Genomic DNA, 21,114 nt, shown 5'->3' on the forward strand with positions numbered 1-21,114 from the left:
GCCTCAACTCAATTCTAGGCAGAATGTGGACGGCGCCCTTCTGAGAGATTAAAGATTTCATATAGCTGTGCTTTTTCAAAGTTTAATGTGCAAATCAATCATTTAATGATTTTTTTAAAATACAGATTCTGATTTTAGTAGGTAGGGTTTCAGATTCTCTATTTCTCCAAGTTCTCAGATGATGACAATGACTGAGGGAATACTTCTGAGTAGCAAAATTTTTCTGTTAGCCTGTAATTTCTCTTTATAGGACTTGATACTGTTATTTGTGCTTTAAACATAAATGCCATAAATACAAATACATGTAAATAAAATATAAATACCACCAGAATTTAGGCTCCATGAGGTTTGTAGAGACTCCATTTATCTTGCTCACTGCTATAAACCCTAGGATCTGGCAGTGTTTCACTCAAAGACTCCAAACACTTGTTGAATGAATTCAAATATGTCGTTTCTTGGCTCTGGCCAGAGTATCTGAGGGAAACCATAACGCTGAAGGCAGGGGAGGGTGAGCTTGCTTCTCTAGAGACCAAGGGCTGAGACCCTAGCTTTGGACACAGTCTTGTGGTTCTGATAAGGAGTTAGAGCTGCCAGGATGAAAGACTATACTACCTTGTGAAATCTGCAAACTACTGACCTAGTTTTTGTATTCACCTACTGGAGATCCATATTGCCTAGGAAGTGATACACTTCTCTTTATTTTTTACTATGACAACTTACTTTATATTTTCTTCTCCAAGGTCCTTTTCTTACACTAAACTGGGGCTCCCTAAGGACAAGGACTGTTGTGACTCCTTCCTCTCCTGGTCATTAACTGGTCTCCAGGAAAGGTTTATGACATACCTGCTCTGTCTTCATGTGGAACTCTCTGAGCTCATCCTCTGTGAGGGGGAGGCAATTCTCATCATTTTCAGGATACTCTTGCCATCCCATTGCTTTCAATAACCTTGTAGAGGGAGGTAAGGCAAAACAAAAACAAAACAAAAAAAAAAAACAAAAAAACATGACACCTTTAAGCATAAGTGGGAAGCCCACAACTTTTCGGAAAAAACTTACTTGTCTAGGGGCAATGGTACCCACTTGGATTTTTCTTTCCTCCCCAGCGGGGTAAACTTTAATTATGGCAACTTAGGTGCTTGAATTAAATGAGGGATCTCCACAGTTGCTCTTTCCAGAGCACAAGGGCTACAGAGAAGAGATAGTAGAGCAGAAAATAAGATTGCATAAGAGCCAAAATGCAAGGGCCCTCTCTATCCCATAGACAAAACAGAGGAAGAAATCTCACTTTTGTCTCTTGTAAGCAGATTAGTACAGTTCCACATGTACCTAAGTTTTCTTTCAACTTCATGGCATTGTGGTCTCCTTCATACTCTTGTGATCTTGCTGACTCCTAAAGTTATTCTGGACAGGAACCTCCTTTCAGGAAGGGACTGCCAAACATGGCAGGCCCTATCTGCCATCTAGTTAGTTGCCCAGAGAGCTGGCTGCTCTGTGTTCAAGGCCCTCATTAAAAGAATGCACTCCACCCATGGGGGTCTCATGCCTCCCAAGGCCCTTTAAAGGCCTCTTGGAACTGCTCACTTGGGTTAGGAGGGCCCAAGGGTCAGCACAACAGTCCCAGAAAACCGGTTCCCCTTTCCACTGAGTTATAAACTGAATCTGAAACTAAACTACATGAAAGCCTTGGAGAGGAAAGTGTAAAAAAAGCTGGCAAATCTGTAAAACAATGCCCAGCGGGCAATAGGTCAAAGCAGGGGCATACAGAGAGAACAAGTTATTGTGCTAATGGACACTTCTCTCTGTATGCCAGACCAGATGTGAAACGTCTTAAGTATGTTCAAGCTTCTCGCAGGCCATACACAGCATCCACTGTGATCTGATCTTCCCTTACCTGTGCTCTGCTTCCAGAGAATGTGAGAGGACTTCCCCTTCCTCCTCTATAGGGAGACTAAGACCATTTTGATGACAGCCTTCCTCTCCATTTTCCTTTGGTTCTGGTGTGCTGTTGTCCTCCAACTGAAATAAGGACACACTTGGTTTAATGATCCTTTGTGGCAAGAAAAGTAATCTACAAAATTAAGGAGTCAGGATTGAGGGAAGTGCTTTCCAGAAAGCAACTTCAGTTCAAAAGTCTTCCTATTTAATAATGAGGACTTGCTCACCTTACTAAGATTTCCAAAGTATTACCAACTAGTCAGGATCTTAACTTCAGGTTATGTCAATGGTGGCAGAGCTATTAGATCCCTATGCAATACCCATGCAATCATTTGGTCTAAAGAACTGTGCTCAGCTTTAAAAAGTTGACTTTCGGGTACCTGGGTGGCTCAAGTCAACTGAGAGCGTCCGACACTTGATTTTGGCTCAGGTCATTATCCCAGGGTAAAAAAAAAAAAAAAAAAAAAGTTCACTTTCCTAGAGTTCTTGCAGCTAGGTGTTGCTATCTGACAGTTGGCCAATGTTGTATACATGCAAATTGCAGGATGGGGCTTTTAGGAAAGCACTTAAAAAAGGGAGACGTCATCCTCTTTCAGGTTTTTCGCTCTTTGTCCTTTCCCTAGCCAGAACATGGATGGGTAGTATAGAGGTGCATAACTAGCCAAGCCCAAGTTGACTAAAACTTACAAGTTTCTTGATAATACCAAGGAGCTCACCCTCGTATTTTTTTATTTTTAGTTTTTTTAAATGTTTATTTTATTTTTGAGAGAAAGAACGCGAGCAGGAGAGAGGCAGAGAGAGAGGGAGACATAGAATCTGAAGCAGGCTCCAGGATCAGAGCTGTCAGCACAGAGCCTGATGTAGGGCTCGAACTCACAATCTGTGAGATCATGACCTGAGCTGAAGTTGAACACTTAACCAACCGTACCACCCAGGTGCCCCAGGCTCACCCTCTTAAACTGCAACCTCTAACTCTCCTGTTGTAGGATACAGAACAAAAACAAAACAAAACAAAACCCTCTTGGTTTTACGGTTTTGTTTGTCAGATTTTCTAATTTTTTTAAATGTATTTCTAAGGTTGGGGGGAACAGAGGGATCCAAAGTGGGCTCTGTGCTTACAGCAGAGAGCCCACAGTGGGACTTGGACTCTCGAACCATGAGATGATGACCTGAGCCGAAGTCAGATGCTTAACTGACTCAGCCACCCAGGTATCCTGTCAGATTTTCTTATATTGCAAGTAAATATAATCCTAACTGATAAAAGCTTCTGTAAGTTTACCAACTTCTTATAGCACTAACCAATTCAAGACTTTAAAAAAGCATAAATACAACACGGGAAAACCCCTATGTTGCCCAGAAAATTCCTATGGTCTTACATCCTCCAGCTTGTCACAGTCTCTGTTCTCTGAAAAGTCTCCATTCCGGTCATCCTTCAGAGTCTTCAGGAACTCACTCTTCCTGTCGGTAGTTCGGCGGGTCAGCTTGGTCAGGCGAGAGGAGCTGATCTCAATTGGAGGAGTAGTGCTGGAGGGACTCTGGGCAAATATCACAAATAGGTTGCTCCTGACAGCAAAGAGCAAGAACTGGAATTCTCTGGGTCACTTCTATATGGAAGTGGTTTCCAGAATCTGGCAGCCTATTTACCAGTCTGTCTTTTATCAAAAACAAACTATCCTTTTCATATAAACAGACTTCAGCTTTGCAGGGTTTTTGCAGTTAAGACTGTATAGTTTATACAGCATCTCTTTCATTTTTTTATAGTCTCGAGAAATGATGCCGGTCTAACATAGTCTACTACAGAGCAACTACTAACTACTCAGCTACTGTCCATCTTTAGACGCTAATGGGGTCAAGAAATGACTCTGAGAGAAGCACAGCTACAAAGGAAATGGAATTAGAGCTGTACATGTCATACCGTGTATCTTAGCATATGTAAGTAAATGAGAAATGGCAATTTTAGAAAAGGCTGTTTGGCCTTGTCCTCACTCACCTCTTTAGGAGAGCTTAAAACTGCACCACCAGCCAGTACTACTGGTTTGGTAACAGAGATTGGACTGGTAAAAGCAGACTCCCGGCTCGAGGAAAGGGATCCTGATTTGTGTTCCATTCTGTTAGCTTTCCATGCACTGGGCTACACAGGAAGAAAGAATAAATCAGTCAAAACAAGTATGGAGACAGAAGCTCAGCCTGGAAGATCAGAAAGTAAACAGTGAAATGTTATGTAAGAACACGAGTTCCAAGAGCTTACCCATCTTAACATGTTTGGGAGGCATGCAACCTCTTTCTGATGTTAGGCACTTGAAGGAGAAAAAAGCAGATGGGAACCAGAAGGGTCATGGGATATTAATAGGTATTTCTCAAAAAGAAAGCTCTGGTTCAATAACTCTGGGAGAAGCTGAAGTGAATAAAGTTCAACAGGTTTCTTCACTGTGCTATTTCTCAAAGCATTTAATTGTATATGAATTGGAGAGGCAGATATAATATACAGCATTTTCCAAACTTACTGGACCCCAAAATGTTTTGTTTCCCAGAAGGAACTCTTATGGCAGGAAGCTAGTTCTAGGAGGCCAGAGCAGGCAATGTAAATGGCTAGACAATGCTGGTTTGATCCTTTCTTTGCTTGGCCTTGTGGGGCTTAGGCCTATTTTGTCATGCTGGCCCTAGCTCCAATTTTGATGGCAGCATAGTGAAGCTGGAAGATTTTTTTTTTTGAGTCAACCACACTGTCTGAAGAGACAGGAAGACAAAGCACATCAATGGAGTGAGGCTGGATAAGTGAAAAATGTCCATTTTTCCAGAATGAAACAACCAGAACAGAGAGACGGTCAGGACAAAGGAAGGATCTGAGTGAAAAGAATTTCTTTCTTGGTATTCAACAGGATATTATAGGCTTTAGGAAAGGAATTAATGTAAATGAGTATCTACCAGACGCTTATCAAACTGTTCACATTCTTATTCTAATTAGGTATAATTATTATATTGACTTTTAAGAAAGTTATACAATTTGTCCAAGGTTACTCAAATAGTATGTAGTATTGTTTTTTTGCAATGCCTCCAAAAAGAACATGCAAGCAGATAAGAGAGACAATGACCCTACTGGAATGGAGATTAATTTTTTTTCTTGTGCTCATCAAAATCTAAAGATGGCTGCTTATATAAGACTAAATATCAAAGATGATAGTTCCTCAGTGGCTTCCAGAGTTGTAGATGGTTACCAGATGCCTTGTCTTTCTTTTAACATTGTCACCTCAGGACACACAAACACTTGCATTTCTGCCACAGTAGTATGAAAAGTTTACCAATGTTACATGCAACAGGATACCTACATCTCTGCCCAACTTTATTCCAATTTAATCTTAATTTTCAGTAACTCAAACACTATGCTATATAGCTGGCTTCTCACTGGACAAAACCCATTTTGCCCTGGGCCCTCTTTTAGTAGAGAAATTATATATGTAGACATGCATCAGAGTGAACCACATATCAACCATGGTTGGCTTTTTTTTTTGTTTATTTTGAGAGAGAGAGAGAGAGAGAGAGAGAGAGAGAGACCGACCAAGCACACATACATGAGCAGGGGAGAGGCAGAGAGAGAATCCCAAGTAGGCTCCACACCATCAGTGCAGAGCCCGATGCTGGATTTGATCCCACAAACCATGAGATCATGACCTGAACCGAAATCAAGAGTCAGACGCTTAACCAACTGAGCCATCCAGGTACCCCTCAACACAGCTTTTTAAAAAATGTCCTCCCTTTCCTTTAAACTCCAATCAAAGCACTCCCAACTCTCTCCACCACAAATGATCCTGTCTTCTCCTACTGGACTCAGAAGTCAGAAGTCACTAGATCAAACTTTCCCCAATTCCCTCCTTTGCACCTCAAGTTTAACAGCTTCCTACTCCCTTTCTACCATTCTACACCTAGTTCATTCTCTTTCCATTCAGAATTTATCAGTTATTTCCTCCCTTCCTTCTAATAAGTTCTTCCATTTTATCTACAAACATGCTAAGCCACCTTACTGAAGCTAGGTGAAAAAAACCAAACACATTTATTTTCCTTTATACTACCATCCTTTTATTGACAAGCTTTCCTGCATTAAGTCAGTATCTGCTGTCTTACACTTGCTCATTATTACTTTTCAATTCTTTGCAACATTCACCTCCATCCCCATTTTAATAAAATAGTTCTTTTGGGGCACCTGGGTGGCACAGCCTGCTTCAGATCCTCTGTCCCCCTCTCCCTCCCCTGCTTGCACTCTCTCCCTAAACAATCAATTAATTAACTAGCTCTTTCAATAAATAACCAAAAATCTTGTTGTCATATTATATTCCAAGGCCAGCTCTTAATAAAAATATCTGTTTTTGGAGATTGCTATTACCCATCTTTTCAGAACCTGTCCCCTCTTTCCTTTCTGGATTCCCTTGCGTCTTTTCAGTGGATCCAGGAGGCATTCTCCAGGGCTCTAGCCTCAGTGTTCTGCTGTAATATGCTTCTCAGTTAACCAGTTATTTGTAACTGTTTAATCCCTTAAATTGTTGAGACCATATGATAATATGTAAAACTGTATCTCTACACTTAACCTCTCTCCTGAGGTTTTTTTTTTTTTTTTTTTTTTTTTTAATGTTTATCTATGTTTGAGAGAGAGAGAGACAGAGACAGCGTGTGAGTGGGGGAGGAGCAGAGAGAGAGGGAGACACAGAATCCAAAAGCAGGCTCCAGGCTCTGAGCTGTCAGCACAGAGCCAGATTTGGGGCTTGAACTCACAAGCTGTGAGATCACAACCTGAGTTGAAGTCAGATGCTTAACCAAGTGAGCCACCCATGTGTGCTGTCTCTCTTGAGTTTTTATAAAGACCTCCATGATTGGACTGGCTTTAGTAGTCCTTCCCCCCATCAATTCCCAACTATCAGCCATACTTAAGCATTTGTCTTTTCCCAAACATGCCATGTTTTGCCTTCCTTCCTTTCCTTCCCTTTCTTTCCTCTCTGTTTGGATAACAATGGTTCCTCTGCCTCAAAAGCCCCATCTACTTGCTCCCTAACAAACTTCTGCTGTTTTATTTTTTTAAAGTAATCTCTAGGCCCAATGTGGGGCTCAAACTCATGATCCTGAGATCAAGAATCACATGCTTCATGGGCTGAGCCAGCCCTTCAGGTGTGTCCCAAACTTCTACTGTTTTTAAACTATTTACTGACTTAGGCCGTGTCAATATTATATTCCAAGTACTTTTAAAACTTTAATTTCATTCTTTTACCACAATTATGTGACAGATATAATTCGCTCCAATTTATTTTTAAGGAAACAAGTTTAGCAAAATTAAGTAACTTGCTGAAAATCATAGCCCTAGAGAGCGGCATGAAGTTTGACTCTAAAATCCAAATTCTCAACTTCCTCTTTTTTAATCCTTCAGGATGGTAGACATTTTGGAGCAGTGGAAACAGCTCTGGATTGAAGTTGGTCAAACCTGGTTTAAGAGCCCTGGCTCCATCACTTTATCAGCTATGTAATCTCATATTACAGAATTTTCTACATCCTAGGAGTAGAGGAGTAAACTTATAGAATATATGTAAAAGGCCTAATGAAGGTCTTGGAACATAGGAAGATGTCAATAAATGGCAATTCTTTCCTTTTCTACTTCAAAACCCAGTTCAAATCTGACCTTATCTATAAAGACTCTGAGAAGAACATTTATTATTATTATTATTTATTTTTTTATGTTTATTTCTCTTTCAGAGTGAGAGAGAGGGAGACATACAATCTGAAGCAGGCTCCAGGCTCTGAGCTGTCAACACAGAGCCCAACATGGGGCTCAAACTCACAAACAACAAAATCATGACCTGAGCCAAAGTTGGACACTTAACTGACTGAGCCACCCAGGTGCCCCGAGAACATTTATTTTTTATATCTGTCTCTCCACTAGACAGCAAATTCTTTAAGATTATTTTGGGGTTTGTTGTTGTTGTTTTATTTTAGAGAGAGAGAGAGTACAGGAGCAGAGAAGAGAGGCAGGGGGAGAAAGAGAGAATCCCAACCAGGCTACATGTTCAGCATGGAGCCCGACAGGGAGCTTGATTCCACAACCCTGGGATCATGACCTGAACCAAAATCAAGAGTCTGATGCTCAACCGACTGAGCCACCCAGGCACCCCTAAGATTACTTTGTGCCTCTAGTGACACAGGTTTTAATACACAGATACTCAACGTCTAGAGAAAATGAATGAATGGATAAATCCACGTTTTCCAGTCATCTCACCTCTTCCTTCCTCTAATACCTCGCTTTTCACATATCTACAACCATTCTCATTAACTGTTCCTGAAATCTGACCTTCCTCTCTTTTATACCTCTAGTGAAACGGCTACAGAGCTATACCAGTTTCCCAGAGAAGAACATGTGGTGTCATGTTTTCGGCCTCTAATTTGCTTCACACTGTGTGACTTCACCACCTCCCTTCTCTGTCCACTTTCATCATCCCTGTTCAGGCTTCATTACCTTTTACAAGGACAGTAACAGCTTTTACTTTAGTTTTCCTATTTTCATTCTATCCTCCACTTAGGATAGTCCTACACAACAGGGCTAAACTAATCTTAAACCCTGTGTCCTGACTTTTGTTCTTGCCACTTCTTCACCCTCAAAACCGTTCCTAGGTGTTTGAGGACATGACATTGTCTTAACTCATTTCTATACTCTCTAGAGTCTAACAGAATACTTGCACTCATTTCAAATTAAATAACACTCATAAAAATTCTTTATAAATTCTTAAGGAATGGAGCAAACATAAAGTGTGATGGCATATTGATAATAATAGCTATAATTTATTAGCACTTACTATATGTCAGCTTTAAGTACTTCATAAAACCTTCTCATCTATTCCTCACAAAAACCTTAAAAGATGGGTACTATTACCCCATTTTATAGATGATCAAACTGAGACTTAGTAAAAAACCTGACCACGGTCATATCATAAAGAATGTGCAAAGTGAACTCTATCTACTCCAAGGCCCTGCTGTTAATATTCATGCCACATTATTTCTTTGATAGTACTTGCTCCCTTGACTTAAATTCACATTCTTTCCCTTCTACATCAGAGAAACAAGTATCTTATACCCTTTCAAAGATAATTCAACTTGTCAATCAGTTTTATTCCCACTCATTTCTTCCTGAGCCATGATTCTTTAATGACTTCTTTGAAGTATATTCCAAGTTGCTCCCAAGGGCTTCTTCCTACAGATTTCTTCATCCTTTCACTTAACTTTACCACCACATATATTCTATTTCCTTTTACTGTCAAGTCTCAAAAGTTGCCACTGCCTCTACTTCCACCCACGTAATTCCAGGATCCCCTGACATCTTGTTTTGTCCCTAAACCACTCTCATAAAACCTAAAGTCAAAGGTCATCTAAACCTTTCCAATTGCTAAGGTCAAAACCCATTTTTCATTTATTTTCCTCAAATGGTCAGCAACAACTGACAAGCGTTGACAACCCCAGTTGCTATCTAAACTCACCTACCCAGATTTTTGTGATAGCACAGTATTTTTTTTTTTTTTTTAATTTTTTTTTTTTTCAACGTTTATTTATTTTTGGGACAGAGAGAGACAGAGCATGAACGGGGGAGGGACAGAGAGAGAGGGAGACACAGAATCGGAAACAGGCTCCAGGCTCTGAGCCATCAGCCCAGAGCCTGACGCGGGGCCCGAACTCACGGACCGTGAGATCGTGACCTGGCTGAAGTCGGACGCTTAACCGACTGCGCCACCCAGGCGCCCCAGCACAGTATTTTTTTGATGTCTGAATTATAATTTCTTAGTCTTATGGACTATATTGTTATTTTCCTAATATTTATAAGATATTAAATATTTCCTCCAAGTTTTATTTTCCCGTTCTTTATTCTTCCATCCTTTTCCCTTAGAGATCTTATCTATCCTGAAAGCCTCATTCATTACCACTAGGATAAGGACCCCCAGTCTGGATATTTCCCCAGTGCTCCCAGGAGTAATTAAAATGATCATCCACTATCCCTCAAATATGCCTAGTGTTTTCTGGTTTCAGAACTTGCATTTACCTCTTCTTACCATGTATAATACTCCCCAGACTCTTTTCTGCCTATCCAAATGTGAATCATTCTCCAAAGATCAGTTCAAAAGACAGTTTTCAATAACATTTTCCTCAATGGTCATAATCTGAACTGATGCTGCTCCTCTAAACTGAACACTAAATAGTGTTTATTTTTAAAAAAAAATTTTTTAATGTTTATTTATTCTTGAGACAGAGACAGAACGTGAACAGGGGAGGGGCAGAGAGAGAGGGAGACACAGAATCCAAAACAGGCTCCAGGCACGGAGCTGTCAGCACAGAGCCCGATGTAGGACTCGAACCCACGAACTGTGAGATCCTGACCTGAGCCGAAGTCGGATGCCCAACCGACTGAGCCACCCAGGTGCCCCCTAAATAGTGTTTAAGTAATTTAGTTATTCCAAGTCTGTTTAGAACTTGTTATTAGCATGTTATTATTTCATTTCACATATATCACATGACCTTTCATATTGTTATATCTTGTTAATCAGATTTTCAGCTCATGGAGTATCATGACCCATGTTGTACTTCTCTGTACTGTTCATAACCACCAAACACAGTGCTTACACACAGAGGAAATGAATAAATGCTCACTGGTTTTCCTCTCAATAACAAAGTAAATTCTAGTTATTGCTGTACTGTGCTAACAGCTCAAAGCCTGGAGCCGGCTTCAAATTCTGTGTCTGCCTCTCTCGCTCTCTCTCTCAAAAATAAACATTAAAAAAAATTTGGGGGGGGGGGGCACCTGGGTGGCTCAGCCAGTAAGCGTCCGACCTTGGCTCAGGTCATGATCTCACAGTTCGTGGGTTTGAGCCCCACATCGGGCTCTGTGCCGTCAGCTCAGAGCCTGGAGCCTGCTTTGGATTCTGCATCTTATTCTCTCTGTGCCCCTCCACGACTCATGCTCTGTCTCTCAAAAATAAGCAAACGTTAAAAAAAATTTTTAAAAAAACACTAAAAAAATTTTAAATTATACTAAAGAGATCCAATAAAGTGTTATAAATATTATGATAAGAGACAAGAGCACTACTCAATTAGAGATAAAAGGATGAATTAGATCTTTAGATGTATGTGATAGAAAAGGATTCACAGAGCAGGTAACATGAACTTGAAGGATAACTAATTTCCCAGGTAAAAGAAAGAAGTGATAGTAAAATATAAAAGATGGATTAGAGTTAGGCTATAAAGAATTATACATGCCACTGCCAAGGAGTCTAGCCACTGTTATTATAAGATCAGTGTTGGCAAGCAACAACTCGTGGGTCAGAGGCCTGTTTTTGTATGGCCCATGAGCTAATAATATTTTACATTTTTCAAGCACTGTAAAACAAACAAAAAACACAAGGGGAAGGGAGAAAAGGTAACAGAGACCATATGTCATAAGTGACCAGCAAAGCCTAAAATATTTATTATTTGGCTCTTCACAGAAAAGTTTACCAAACCCTTCTGTAGATGGTTTGGGACCGCTAAAGTGATTGAGGAAAGGATGTGTTACATTCAAATTGTTTTATGATAATCATTCTGGCAGTTCTGTACAAGATGACTGTACAGGGAGATGAAGAAATAGAAGAGGACACTACAACAGTAAATGGGAGGTGAAAAGGGCACAGGACATCACAGAGGGAGTAACTGACACGGACTTTATAACTGCTTGGTAGAGGGGAATGAGTAATGAGGAGGAAAGCAGCAGCCAATCTAGACAATCATCCGAGTGATCAAACGGATGTTGATGCTATTAATGGAAACAGCAAATTAAGAGAAACAGGTTTATGAGATGAAGCTCATGAGAATGAGAAGCCTACTAAGAAAGCAGCTGGCAGCAGTAGAGAGTTTGGAGACAGAGTAAACTATATCTATAGATATCTGTATATAACTATATAGATATCTATACAGTTATATCTATTTTTTTTTTTCTGTTGAATCATTCACCAGATACTCGTTCAGTACTATATATATTAGGTACTGAATGAGTATCTGGCGAATGATTCAACAGAAAAAAATAAAAATACTATTTTTTTTCCTAATTTATTACCAAACTTCTGCTATATAAGGTTCTTATACGGATTCCAAATCATACCTTGGAAGGTGGTGGTGCAGGCTTAGGAACCAGGTTCTTATAGACACTTGGAACCATGGTTGACGATTTGTTCCCATTTGCATGGTGAGATCCTGGTGAGGTGAATGCAGCAGAGAAGGCAGCAGAAGGATCTTCTTTGGAAACTTTTTTGATGACTAGCATTTTGGAAGGTTGCTTGGCACTAGGTGGGTTTTCTGTGAAATACAATAGTGAAGAGACAAAAGAATGTCAAGCAATGGTTAACATGAAGCACAGTTTATATGAAGTCCTCACTTTCAACAGAGAACTGGCAGGTGAGACTGAGGGACAAACATTTCCTGGTGTGCACTTAACAGATATTCTCAAAAGTGACAATACTTGAGAACTACAGGAAAAAAGGCAACATATGAAGCTAAATTCATAAATCAACCAGGAAGCCCAAAGATGTTAGTAGTCCTTCAGGGGCTTAATATGTCTAGTGTATGGTGTGATCACTCAGGCCATCAAGAACATATCCAAGGGTGGCAGTTCCTGTCAGCAGGGGAATGGAGAGAGATGTGGAAATTGGGAAAAGGAGGCTACCATGGGACCTTCTGATCAAAGTGGAGCAAAGCTTTACACTATTAACAAAGGGGAAATGGTACAACAAGCACCCTTAATTCCGTAAGTCAAAATCCAAAACCAGTATTCAGGTATGCTAAAGCCTTCCCAATAAGATGCCTAACTACTGACTGAATAGGTCTAATGTAGGAACTAGGGGAGTCTCATTTGTAAATGCCAACAATTTCAAAACTACAGATCACATTTGGTATAAAATACATTGATTTGTATGTTAATTTTTTATAAAGCTAGTTACTCCCAGCATGTACACATAAACAGGTGTATGTATATGTTTTCACCTTGCCTTCTACAATAAGCAACATTTAACTGCCAAACCTGCCCCCTAACCACCCCCACCAAATAAAAAAAAAAAAACAACTGTAACCTGGCTGAACAAAATACTCTATAGGATGTGGTAGTATGCAGCCTTTCAAAGAACATTTTAGAAGAGTATCCAATAATATGAAAGAATGCTTAGTACATATTGTTATATATGCCTGCCAAATATTTAGGAGACAATTATAACAACATAAAATTCAATTGAATTGTTACAAATGAATTAGCAATGTTAATTAAACATTACTACTTATAAGCTTTAGATTATTCTCCCTTTGCTTAAAATCTTTCAAATTCAGGGCTCTACAAGCTCTCAATTATCTGTATTGGGACTCCACTACCATTACAGTTCAATGGTATTTTCGGCGGGCAGAGTAAGAGATAATAGGTGTTAGTTACCATGTGCAAATGGATGAGATGAGAAAAAAAGAGATAAAGAAACAAACAAACAAAAAAGAGATAAAGAATTTTTGCTCTTCTCCATGCGAAGAAAAATTTAAAGTTGTGTGCCTTTAAAATGGCAAAATCTACCTACCCCACACTCCAGAAGGGGTCCCAATAGGTCTGCATGGCTGATTCTGTTTGCCAGCTTCTGGATTCAAAGAAGGCTAGGAAAAAAGGGATATTAATGGTTGATAAAGAAAGCTAATTATTTTGGCACTTTTTACAAAGTAGCCATCACCATGGAACCTATCAAATAATTATATATGAGCAGCACTTATTTAACACTGTAATCAGAATCAAGTAAGCAGAAGATATTGAAATGCTAAATCAACAGATCTTGTATTAATCTTAGGCTCTCTTGGGTTTCATTTCCCTTAACGTAAGAGGATTAAATTTGTTTTTTTAAAATGAACAGATTAAATGTAAGTCCTCATCTGCCAATAGGACTATATACGCCAAATAAGGAGGCACAGAAAACTGAATGAACAAGAATGTAGATCACTTTTCTCAGATTTAAGGATAATCTGGACAGTGAAATGTGTAGTATTTGTGATTTTTCTAAGACTGCTTTAGGGCAGAGCCAGACAATGTGCCAGGGACAGTGCTAGAAATACAAAGACAATTAAGAAGAGCCCCTGTGCCCACTACAAAGATATACTTGTAGACAAGCATAATAAAAGGTTACAGGGTTTATGATAAAAATTCCTATTAGGGAAGAGGAACGGTCAATTCCGCTTGAAAAAGAAGTGCTATCAGAAAAGGTTTCATTAGAGGTTAAAGGACTAAGAAGGAATCTTTAAAGATGAAGTCCAAAGTTGGAAAATGGGTGATTCCAGGAACAGAATGCTCAATGAACATCTGGACAGGAAAGCGTGAAAAAGAATAGAATATTCAGAAATCTGCAAATAGTTTAGAATGATTAGTACTAGGGAAGGAGGGGATCCTTCTGTGGTGAAAGAGATGTCTTGCAAAGTAGGCAAGAGCCAGACTGCAGTTTAGTTTTTAGGGAGACTAAATTTTATCCTGTAGGTATTGAAGATCCATCTCTCGGGCAGAGTTAACATAATCCATAATCATTAAGTTTTTAACAGTCTGGTAAGCAGCTTGAAGGATGTATTTGAGAAGTTTAAACATCAACTAGGAGACCAATTCCACAGATCCATAGATAAAGAGAGAAATGAAGGTAACAGGAATAGAGGAAGAGATGAGGGGAAGGATGGGAAAGTGTTAAGAGCAATAAACTGGACTTAACAAGGTTGAGTATGACACTGGTGTTCAAGCCCAAACTTTACAATATGGTAATAGAGTAGGAAAATGGCTTTTCAGCACAATTACCCACAGAACATTAAACAAACAACAGAAAGATGCCCAGATCCACTACAAAGCTTCTGAATCAGAATCTCCAGGGATGGAGCCCCAGCAGGTATATATTTTCAACCCATCAAGGTTGAGAACCACAACAATAGGATAAGCACAGATACATACTGAATAACTAACTCAATATATAAATGGACAAATTAGTGACAAAATATGAAGGACAGGTAAATACACTCCTCTGGATAGAAAAATACAGGTAAAGGGAGTCCCCATAGATAAAAGCTGTATTTTCCTGTTTTAACAGGCTTGTGTTGTTTTTTTAATGTTTATTTCTGAGAGAGACTGAGAGACAGCATGAACGGGGAAGGTGCAGAGAGAGAGGGGGACAGAGGATCTGAAGCAGGTTCTGCCCTGAAAGCAGAGAGCCTGATATGGGGCTCAAACCCACAAACCGTGAGATAATGACTTGAGCCGAAGCTGGATGCCCAACCGAGCCACCCTGGTGCCCCTAAGCTTTTATTCTTAGTCACATTTCATTTAGGGTTTTCAGAGCTACTTTATGTGTGGTACCTTCTATTTCTCTCCATTGGTTTTTTAAAAATAGTAAAATACAACACAGATACAAAAAATTACAAAAAACAAATGGGCAAAAGTTCCAGTAATCACCAGGCAGTTCAAGCAACAGAATATCAACATCCAAACCAGAAAATGTTTTATAAGCCTCATTTAAAAAAAACAAACCAGGGGTGTCTGGGTGGCTCAGGTGGTTAAGTGTCTGACTCTTGATTTTGGCTCAGGTCATTATCTGAGTTACAGTGACAGATTAACTGACAGTGCAGAGCCTGTTTGGGATTCTGTCTCCCTTTCTCTCTGCCCCCCACTGCTCTCTCTCTCAAAAATAAATAAATAAAACCTAAAACAAACAAAAAACCACAACATAAACCCAAAAAACAAACCTCCCTCCCCTCTAAAAATAACTATTATCCTGACTTATGGTGAACACCTCTTTGCTTTTCTTTTACCACCCTAGTGTATATCCCTCAAAATGATTATTTGGTCTCCAAAAAAATATCTCTTAACTCTCTTAACTTACAGGCTACTCTAAAATATCTTATACCTCTGTATTTCCTATAAATTGGTGGTTGGTTCTAGAGGCTACAGAACTGCCCCCCTCCCCTATACACATCTTTATTTTGGAAAGGCAACTTCTTGCTAGCTTTGTGCACTAGGAGACACATAATGTCTGATTATGCTTCTTTTTGTGAGGCTGGCAGATATGGATGCTCATAGCCTAAAACTATTAACTTACTACAAGCTGCAAAACAATGATCTTCCAGTTTTATCATTCCTTCTTTATTAGCTAGTATACTTGCATAAAATGGAATTTCCTCTCATCTATTTGGTGACTCAATGGTAAAATTCACAGGGAAAGATAGACTGCATGCTTATTTCTAAGGTGAGGTATCACTGAGAACTCACAAATTTAATCAGTTAATATCCTTAGCTGATGCATGAAGCATCTATATTTGGCCAGTGGGAACATCTTCAATTTGGCTACTGAATACTTTTGATACAGCTCTAGGAATCTTTAATCACTTCTCTGCTTTGTAGTATGACAAAATGTTCCAAGCTTATCTTACAAATATCCTGTCCAGAAATGCTATTTCAAGACTACTATCTGGGTACTAGGGATGCTAATTGCTATGAGGTTGGTCACTGCTTTTAGGTCTTTTCCATGAGCAGAGTCTGGAAATATATACCCGTTTTCAAAGAATATATCATAACATGACCTCTCACTGATATATATTTTTTAAAGATTTATTTTAAGAGAGAGATTGCATACGAGGAGGGAAGAGGGGCAGAGGGAGAATCAATCTTAAGCTCAACATGGGGCTCGATCCCACGACCTTGGGGTCATGACCTGAGCCAAAAACAAGAGGTGGATGCTCAACCAACCAAGCCACCCATGTGCCCTGATAATTCTAATTCATATTGAGAAACTTGAGTTTTTACCAAACATCTTATATCTATACTTCATTTCCTCTACATCAAGAATCCTGACTTTCAAGGACACAAGGTATAACATATCATATCATATTCAACCACTTTATCTCGTATTACATACAACATACAACAGTTACATACAGATTACATACAACAGTAATCAGAGTAACAATCAACATGACACCACCAACATGACTAATAAAATGTTATTCTGTACAGGCTCTCCCCATTCTCCCACTAAAAAGTTATACCTGTTTGGGGCATCTGGCTGGCTCAGTCAGTGGAGTATGCAACTCTTTTTTTTAATGTTTATTATTTATAAGTAAGGGAGGGGCAGAGCGAGAGGGAGACACAGAATCCAAAGCAGGCTCCAGGCTCTGTCAGCACAGAGCCCAACGTGGGGCTTGAACTCACAGACCGTGAGATCATAACCTGAGCTGAAGTTGGACGCTTAACCGACTGAGCCACCCAGGCGCTCCATGGGCATGCAACTCTTGATCTTGGGATTGTGAGTTCAAGCCCCAAGTTGGGTATAGAGATTACTCAGAAATAAAATCTCTAATAAAAAAAGTAAGGTGGGGCACCTGGGTGGCTCAGTTGGTTAAGCGTCCGACTTCGGCTCAGGTCATGATCTTACGACTCGTGAGTTCGAGCCCCGCGTTAGGCTCTGTGCTGACAGCTCAGAGCCTGGAGCCTGTTTCAGATTCTGTGTCTCCCTCTCTCTGACCCTCCCCCGTTCATGCTCTGTCTCTCTCTGTCTCAAAAGTAAATAAACGTTAAAAAACAAAAATTAAAAAAAAAAAAAGGTATGCTTTTTCTAGACTGTTAAGAGCCCATAGCTATTACATGCTAAACTCTCTTAACTCTCATTTAGTTCTATAATCAGCCATATATTTAGTATTTACCATCTTTCTGTTTATCTTTCAGGTTAGTTTCATTGTCTGAAGCTTGTCTAGTATTTTCCTCAGGAAAATTCTTGGAAACAATATTCCAAGTTCCTACACACTAGTATTTGTGACTTTTAGAAATGAAGATTAGTTTGATAGAGTATAAAATCTTTGGCTCACATTTTGAGTACTGTAATTGTTATTCCATTGACTTGTCATAAAACTTCATCAAAGTCTGATTTTCTTTGTAAGTCACTTGGACTTTATGCTCAAAGGGTATTTTTCTTTTTCACTTGAATCTAGCATTTTATAAGCCTATTTGGTGTTGGCTGTTCTGGCTGCCCTTTCAATTCATAGCTTCAAATCTTACTGTATTTCAGGGAATTATTCTTGAATTGTAATTTTTAGCTGTTAACTTGTCCTTTTGGGATTTTCTGGGTGTGTGTGTATGATCCTATTATACATATATTGGATCATTTTTGGCCAAATGTGTATCATCTCTCAATTCTTCAAAAAAAATTTTTAATGTTAGAGAGAGAGGGCACGCGCGCGCATGAGGGGCGGAGGGGCAGAGAGAGAAGGAGACACAAAACCCAAAGCAGGCTCCAGGTTCTGAGCTGTCAGCAGAGCCCGATGCGGCACTTGAACCCACAAACTGCAAGATCAGGACCTGAGCCGAAGTCAGACACTCAACTAATTGAGCCACCCAGGTGCCCTTTTATTTTTTATTCACTCATTCATTCATTTAAACAATGATGCATTAAAAAAACTTTTTTTAAAGCAGGCTTCACACATAGCACAGAGACCAACATGGGGCTTGAACTCACAATCCTAAGATCAAGATGTGAAGCAAGATCAAGAGTGGGACACTTAACTTATTGAGCCACCCAGGCATCACCCCCACTCAGTTTTTTATATTTAGTAAACTCTACCCCCAAAGTGGGGCTTGAACTTACAACCCTGAGACCAATGGTCACATGCTCTACTGACTGGGCCAACCAGATGCCTCTCAATTCTAACTTTTTTTTTTTAACATTTACTCATTTTTGAGAGAGAGACAGAGAGAGAGAGAGAGAGAGAGAGAGAGAGAGAAAAGGGAGAGGGGGAGAGAGAGGGAATCCAAAGCAGGATCCAGGCTCTGAGCCATCAGCACAGAGCTCAACATGGGGCTCAAACCCACAAACCATTGAGATCGTGACATGAGCCAAAGTCAGATGCTCAACTGACTGAACCACCTAGGTGCCCCAATTTTAACTTTTGTTTATAAATTCTTATTTTGAGAGAGAGAGAGAGAACAAGTGAGTGCGAGCAGGGGAGGGGCAGAGAGAGGGAAAGAATCCCAAGCAGGCTCTGTGCAATGCTGTCAGTGCAGAGACCAACACAGGAACTGTGAGATCATGACCTGAGCCGAAATCAAGAGTTGGACGTTTAACCAATATAGCCACCCAGGTGCTCCTCAATTCTAACTTTTAATGTTTCTCCCTCATTTAAAAATTTTCTTCTAATTCTTAGAAAACATTGATTATTCACTTGAGTTCCTTCTCGTTTAGTCTCCTTTTGAGTATCTTCCTTATTTCTAGCACCTTAAGTTTTTCTGGTTGAGGTTGTTCTTATGCCATTTTCTTAGTATTATCTAAATTTTAAAATAGTATAGTAGTACTGTAGTACTAGTAAATTTTAAAATGGTTCTTATCTGTTTTGTGGACATGCTGTACAGGTGTACGTTGCATTGTCTGTTAAGGATGTTATTCTAGTCTATTCTTTATCCTTGTGACCCTTAAAAAATTTTTTTTAATGTTTTTGAGAGAGAGTGAGCAAGCAACCCAGGGAGGGGCAGAGAGAGAGAGAGAGGGAGAAAGAAATCCCAAGCAGGCTGCAAGAAGAGCCTGATGCAGGGCTCAAACTCATGAACCATGTGATCATGACCTGAACTGAAACCAGGAGTTGGATGTTTGCACCACCCAGGCGCCACTTCTATTGATCCTTTTATGTTCATTTATGTATGATTAGTTTTGTGAATGTGAGTCAAGACTGCTTTTCTGACATCAAACTTTAGAGCTCTTTTCTGTTTTTTCATAGTGTTAAAAAAATATGGTGGCTTATGGGGCCGCCTGAGTGGCTCAGGTGGTTGGGTATCCAACTTCAGCTCAGGTCATGATCTCACAGTTGGTGGGTTCAAGCCCTGTGTCAGGCTCTGTGCTGGCATCTTGGAGCCTGGAGCCTGCTTCCGATTCTGTATCTCTCTCTCTGCCCCTCCCCTGCTCACACTGTCTCTGTTTCTCAAAAATAAATAAAAATGTTTAAAAAAATTTTAAAAAGGTGGCTTAGTTTCTTTCATGTCCAGGCTATTGTCCCTACCTTCTTCCCTCCCTTTTATCTGAACCTTCTCTTTCCTTTGTCTCTAGGTTTTCCATTTCTGTAGTTCAATCTGGATTCTATTTCCAAAAGCTTTGTGTTCAGTGAGGGGCTACATTCTGGAAGGGAATACTGGTTGGTTAATATAAACAATGATAGTGCCCGGTGCTAGTTATCAACTATTGCCTTAGTTCCAAAGTCATCCTTTCTGCCTACTCTTTGTAAATGTGTCTGAGCACTTAAAATTTTTCCCTTTGCCAGCTGTCAGGTTAACTTTTGTCAGTAGAGCAAGACAGACTTCTGCTTCTTACTCCGGTGTGCTTACTCAGCAGGCTCCTGCAGCACCCAGTTCCTGCTAAGCCAGGTTCTAAAGTGCAAATGAGCTTTGACTTGAGTGATTTTACAGCAGAGTGACATGTGAACAGCTTTACCAGGTACTTAAGAGGGCAGATTTCCAACATGTTCTCTGGAGAACCACCTGAACAACTGTTCTGTCATTCAGTAAACCACAGCTAAGCCCTTCCTCACAAGGTCTGGTGGTGATGGGGGAATGGGGATACTCTTCCTTGAGTACTCTATCTTAGCCCTAGGGTTAATGGCTATTCCCTACATCTGCTACTTTGATACTCTTCAGCGTTCTCTTTATTGCTAGTCAACTGCTCATTTCCCCAATCCTGTACTTTCCCTGTTGAAACTATGGTGTGGCTTTTCTCTCCTAACTGATCCAACCAGACCCTTTATACCTCATTCCAGACTTCTGTATTGACTGACTAGTTTTGTAAAACCACTCCTAATTTTCAGCTGTTCTCCAATTAACGCTCTAAGCCATCTAGAAACAACTGCTGCCTCTTTTGGGGGCTGTCAGATATCCTATGCTTTCTCCAATTTTTCCTGCACAAATGCTACCACCACCCAGGTATTATAGTTTTGTGGTTTGTTCCTGTTTAACACCTCACTTTGTTTTGCTGTAGATAATGCCCATGGATTTTTTTCTGGTTCTTCGATTCCAGTTGCTCTGTATTCTTTATTATTTTGAAATAATTTCAGAGTTACAACAAAGTTGCAAAAATAATTCAAAGAATTTCTTTATATTATGCACAGATGTCT

General features: G+C 39.8%; 1 protein-coding gene across 2 annotated transcripts in view; it reads right to left on the minus strand.

Moving 5' to 3' along the window:
* Positions 1–21,114, minus strand: part of GPBP1L1 (GC-rich promoter binding protein 1 like 1) — a 66,984-nt gene that overhangs the window by 977 nt on the left and 44,893 nt on the right. For both annotated transcript variants that reach the window (XM_042950952.1, XM_042950954.1), the window contains 6 exons: positions 13,536–13,608; positions 12,086–12,279; positions 3,926–4,066; positions 3,312–3,470; positions 1,892–2,016; positions 844–946 (listed from right to left, as the gene is read on the minus strand). In XM_042950952.1, the coding sequence (XP_042806886.1) occupies positions 844–946; positions 1,892–2,016; positions 3,312–3,470; positions 3,926–4,066; positions 12,086–12,279; positions 13,536–13,608 (795 nt within the window). The remainder of the gene's footprint in view (positions 1–843; positions 947–1,891; positions 2,017–3,311; positions 3,471–3,925; positions 4,067–12,085; positions 12,280–13,535; positions 13,609–21,114) is intronic.

The sequence above is a fragment of the Panthera leo genome, chromosome C1, assembly GCF_018350215.1.
Source record: "Panthera leo isolate Ple1 chromosome C1, P.leo_Ple1_pat1.1, whole genome shotgun sequence".
NCBI classification, from domain to species: domain Eukaryota; kingdom Metazoa; phylum Chordata; class Mammalia; order Carnivora; family Felidae; genus Panthera; species Panthera leo.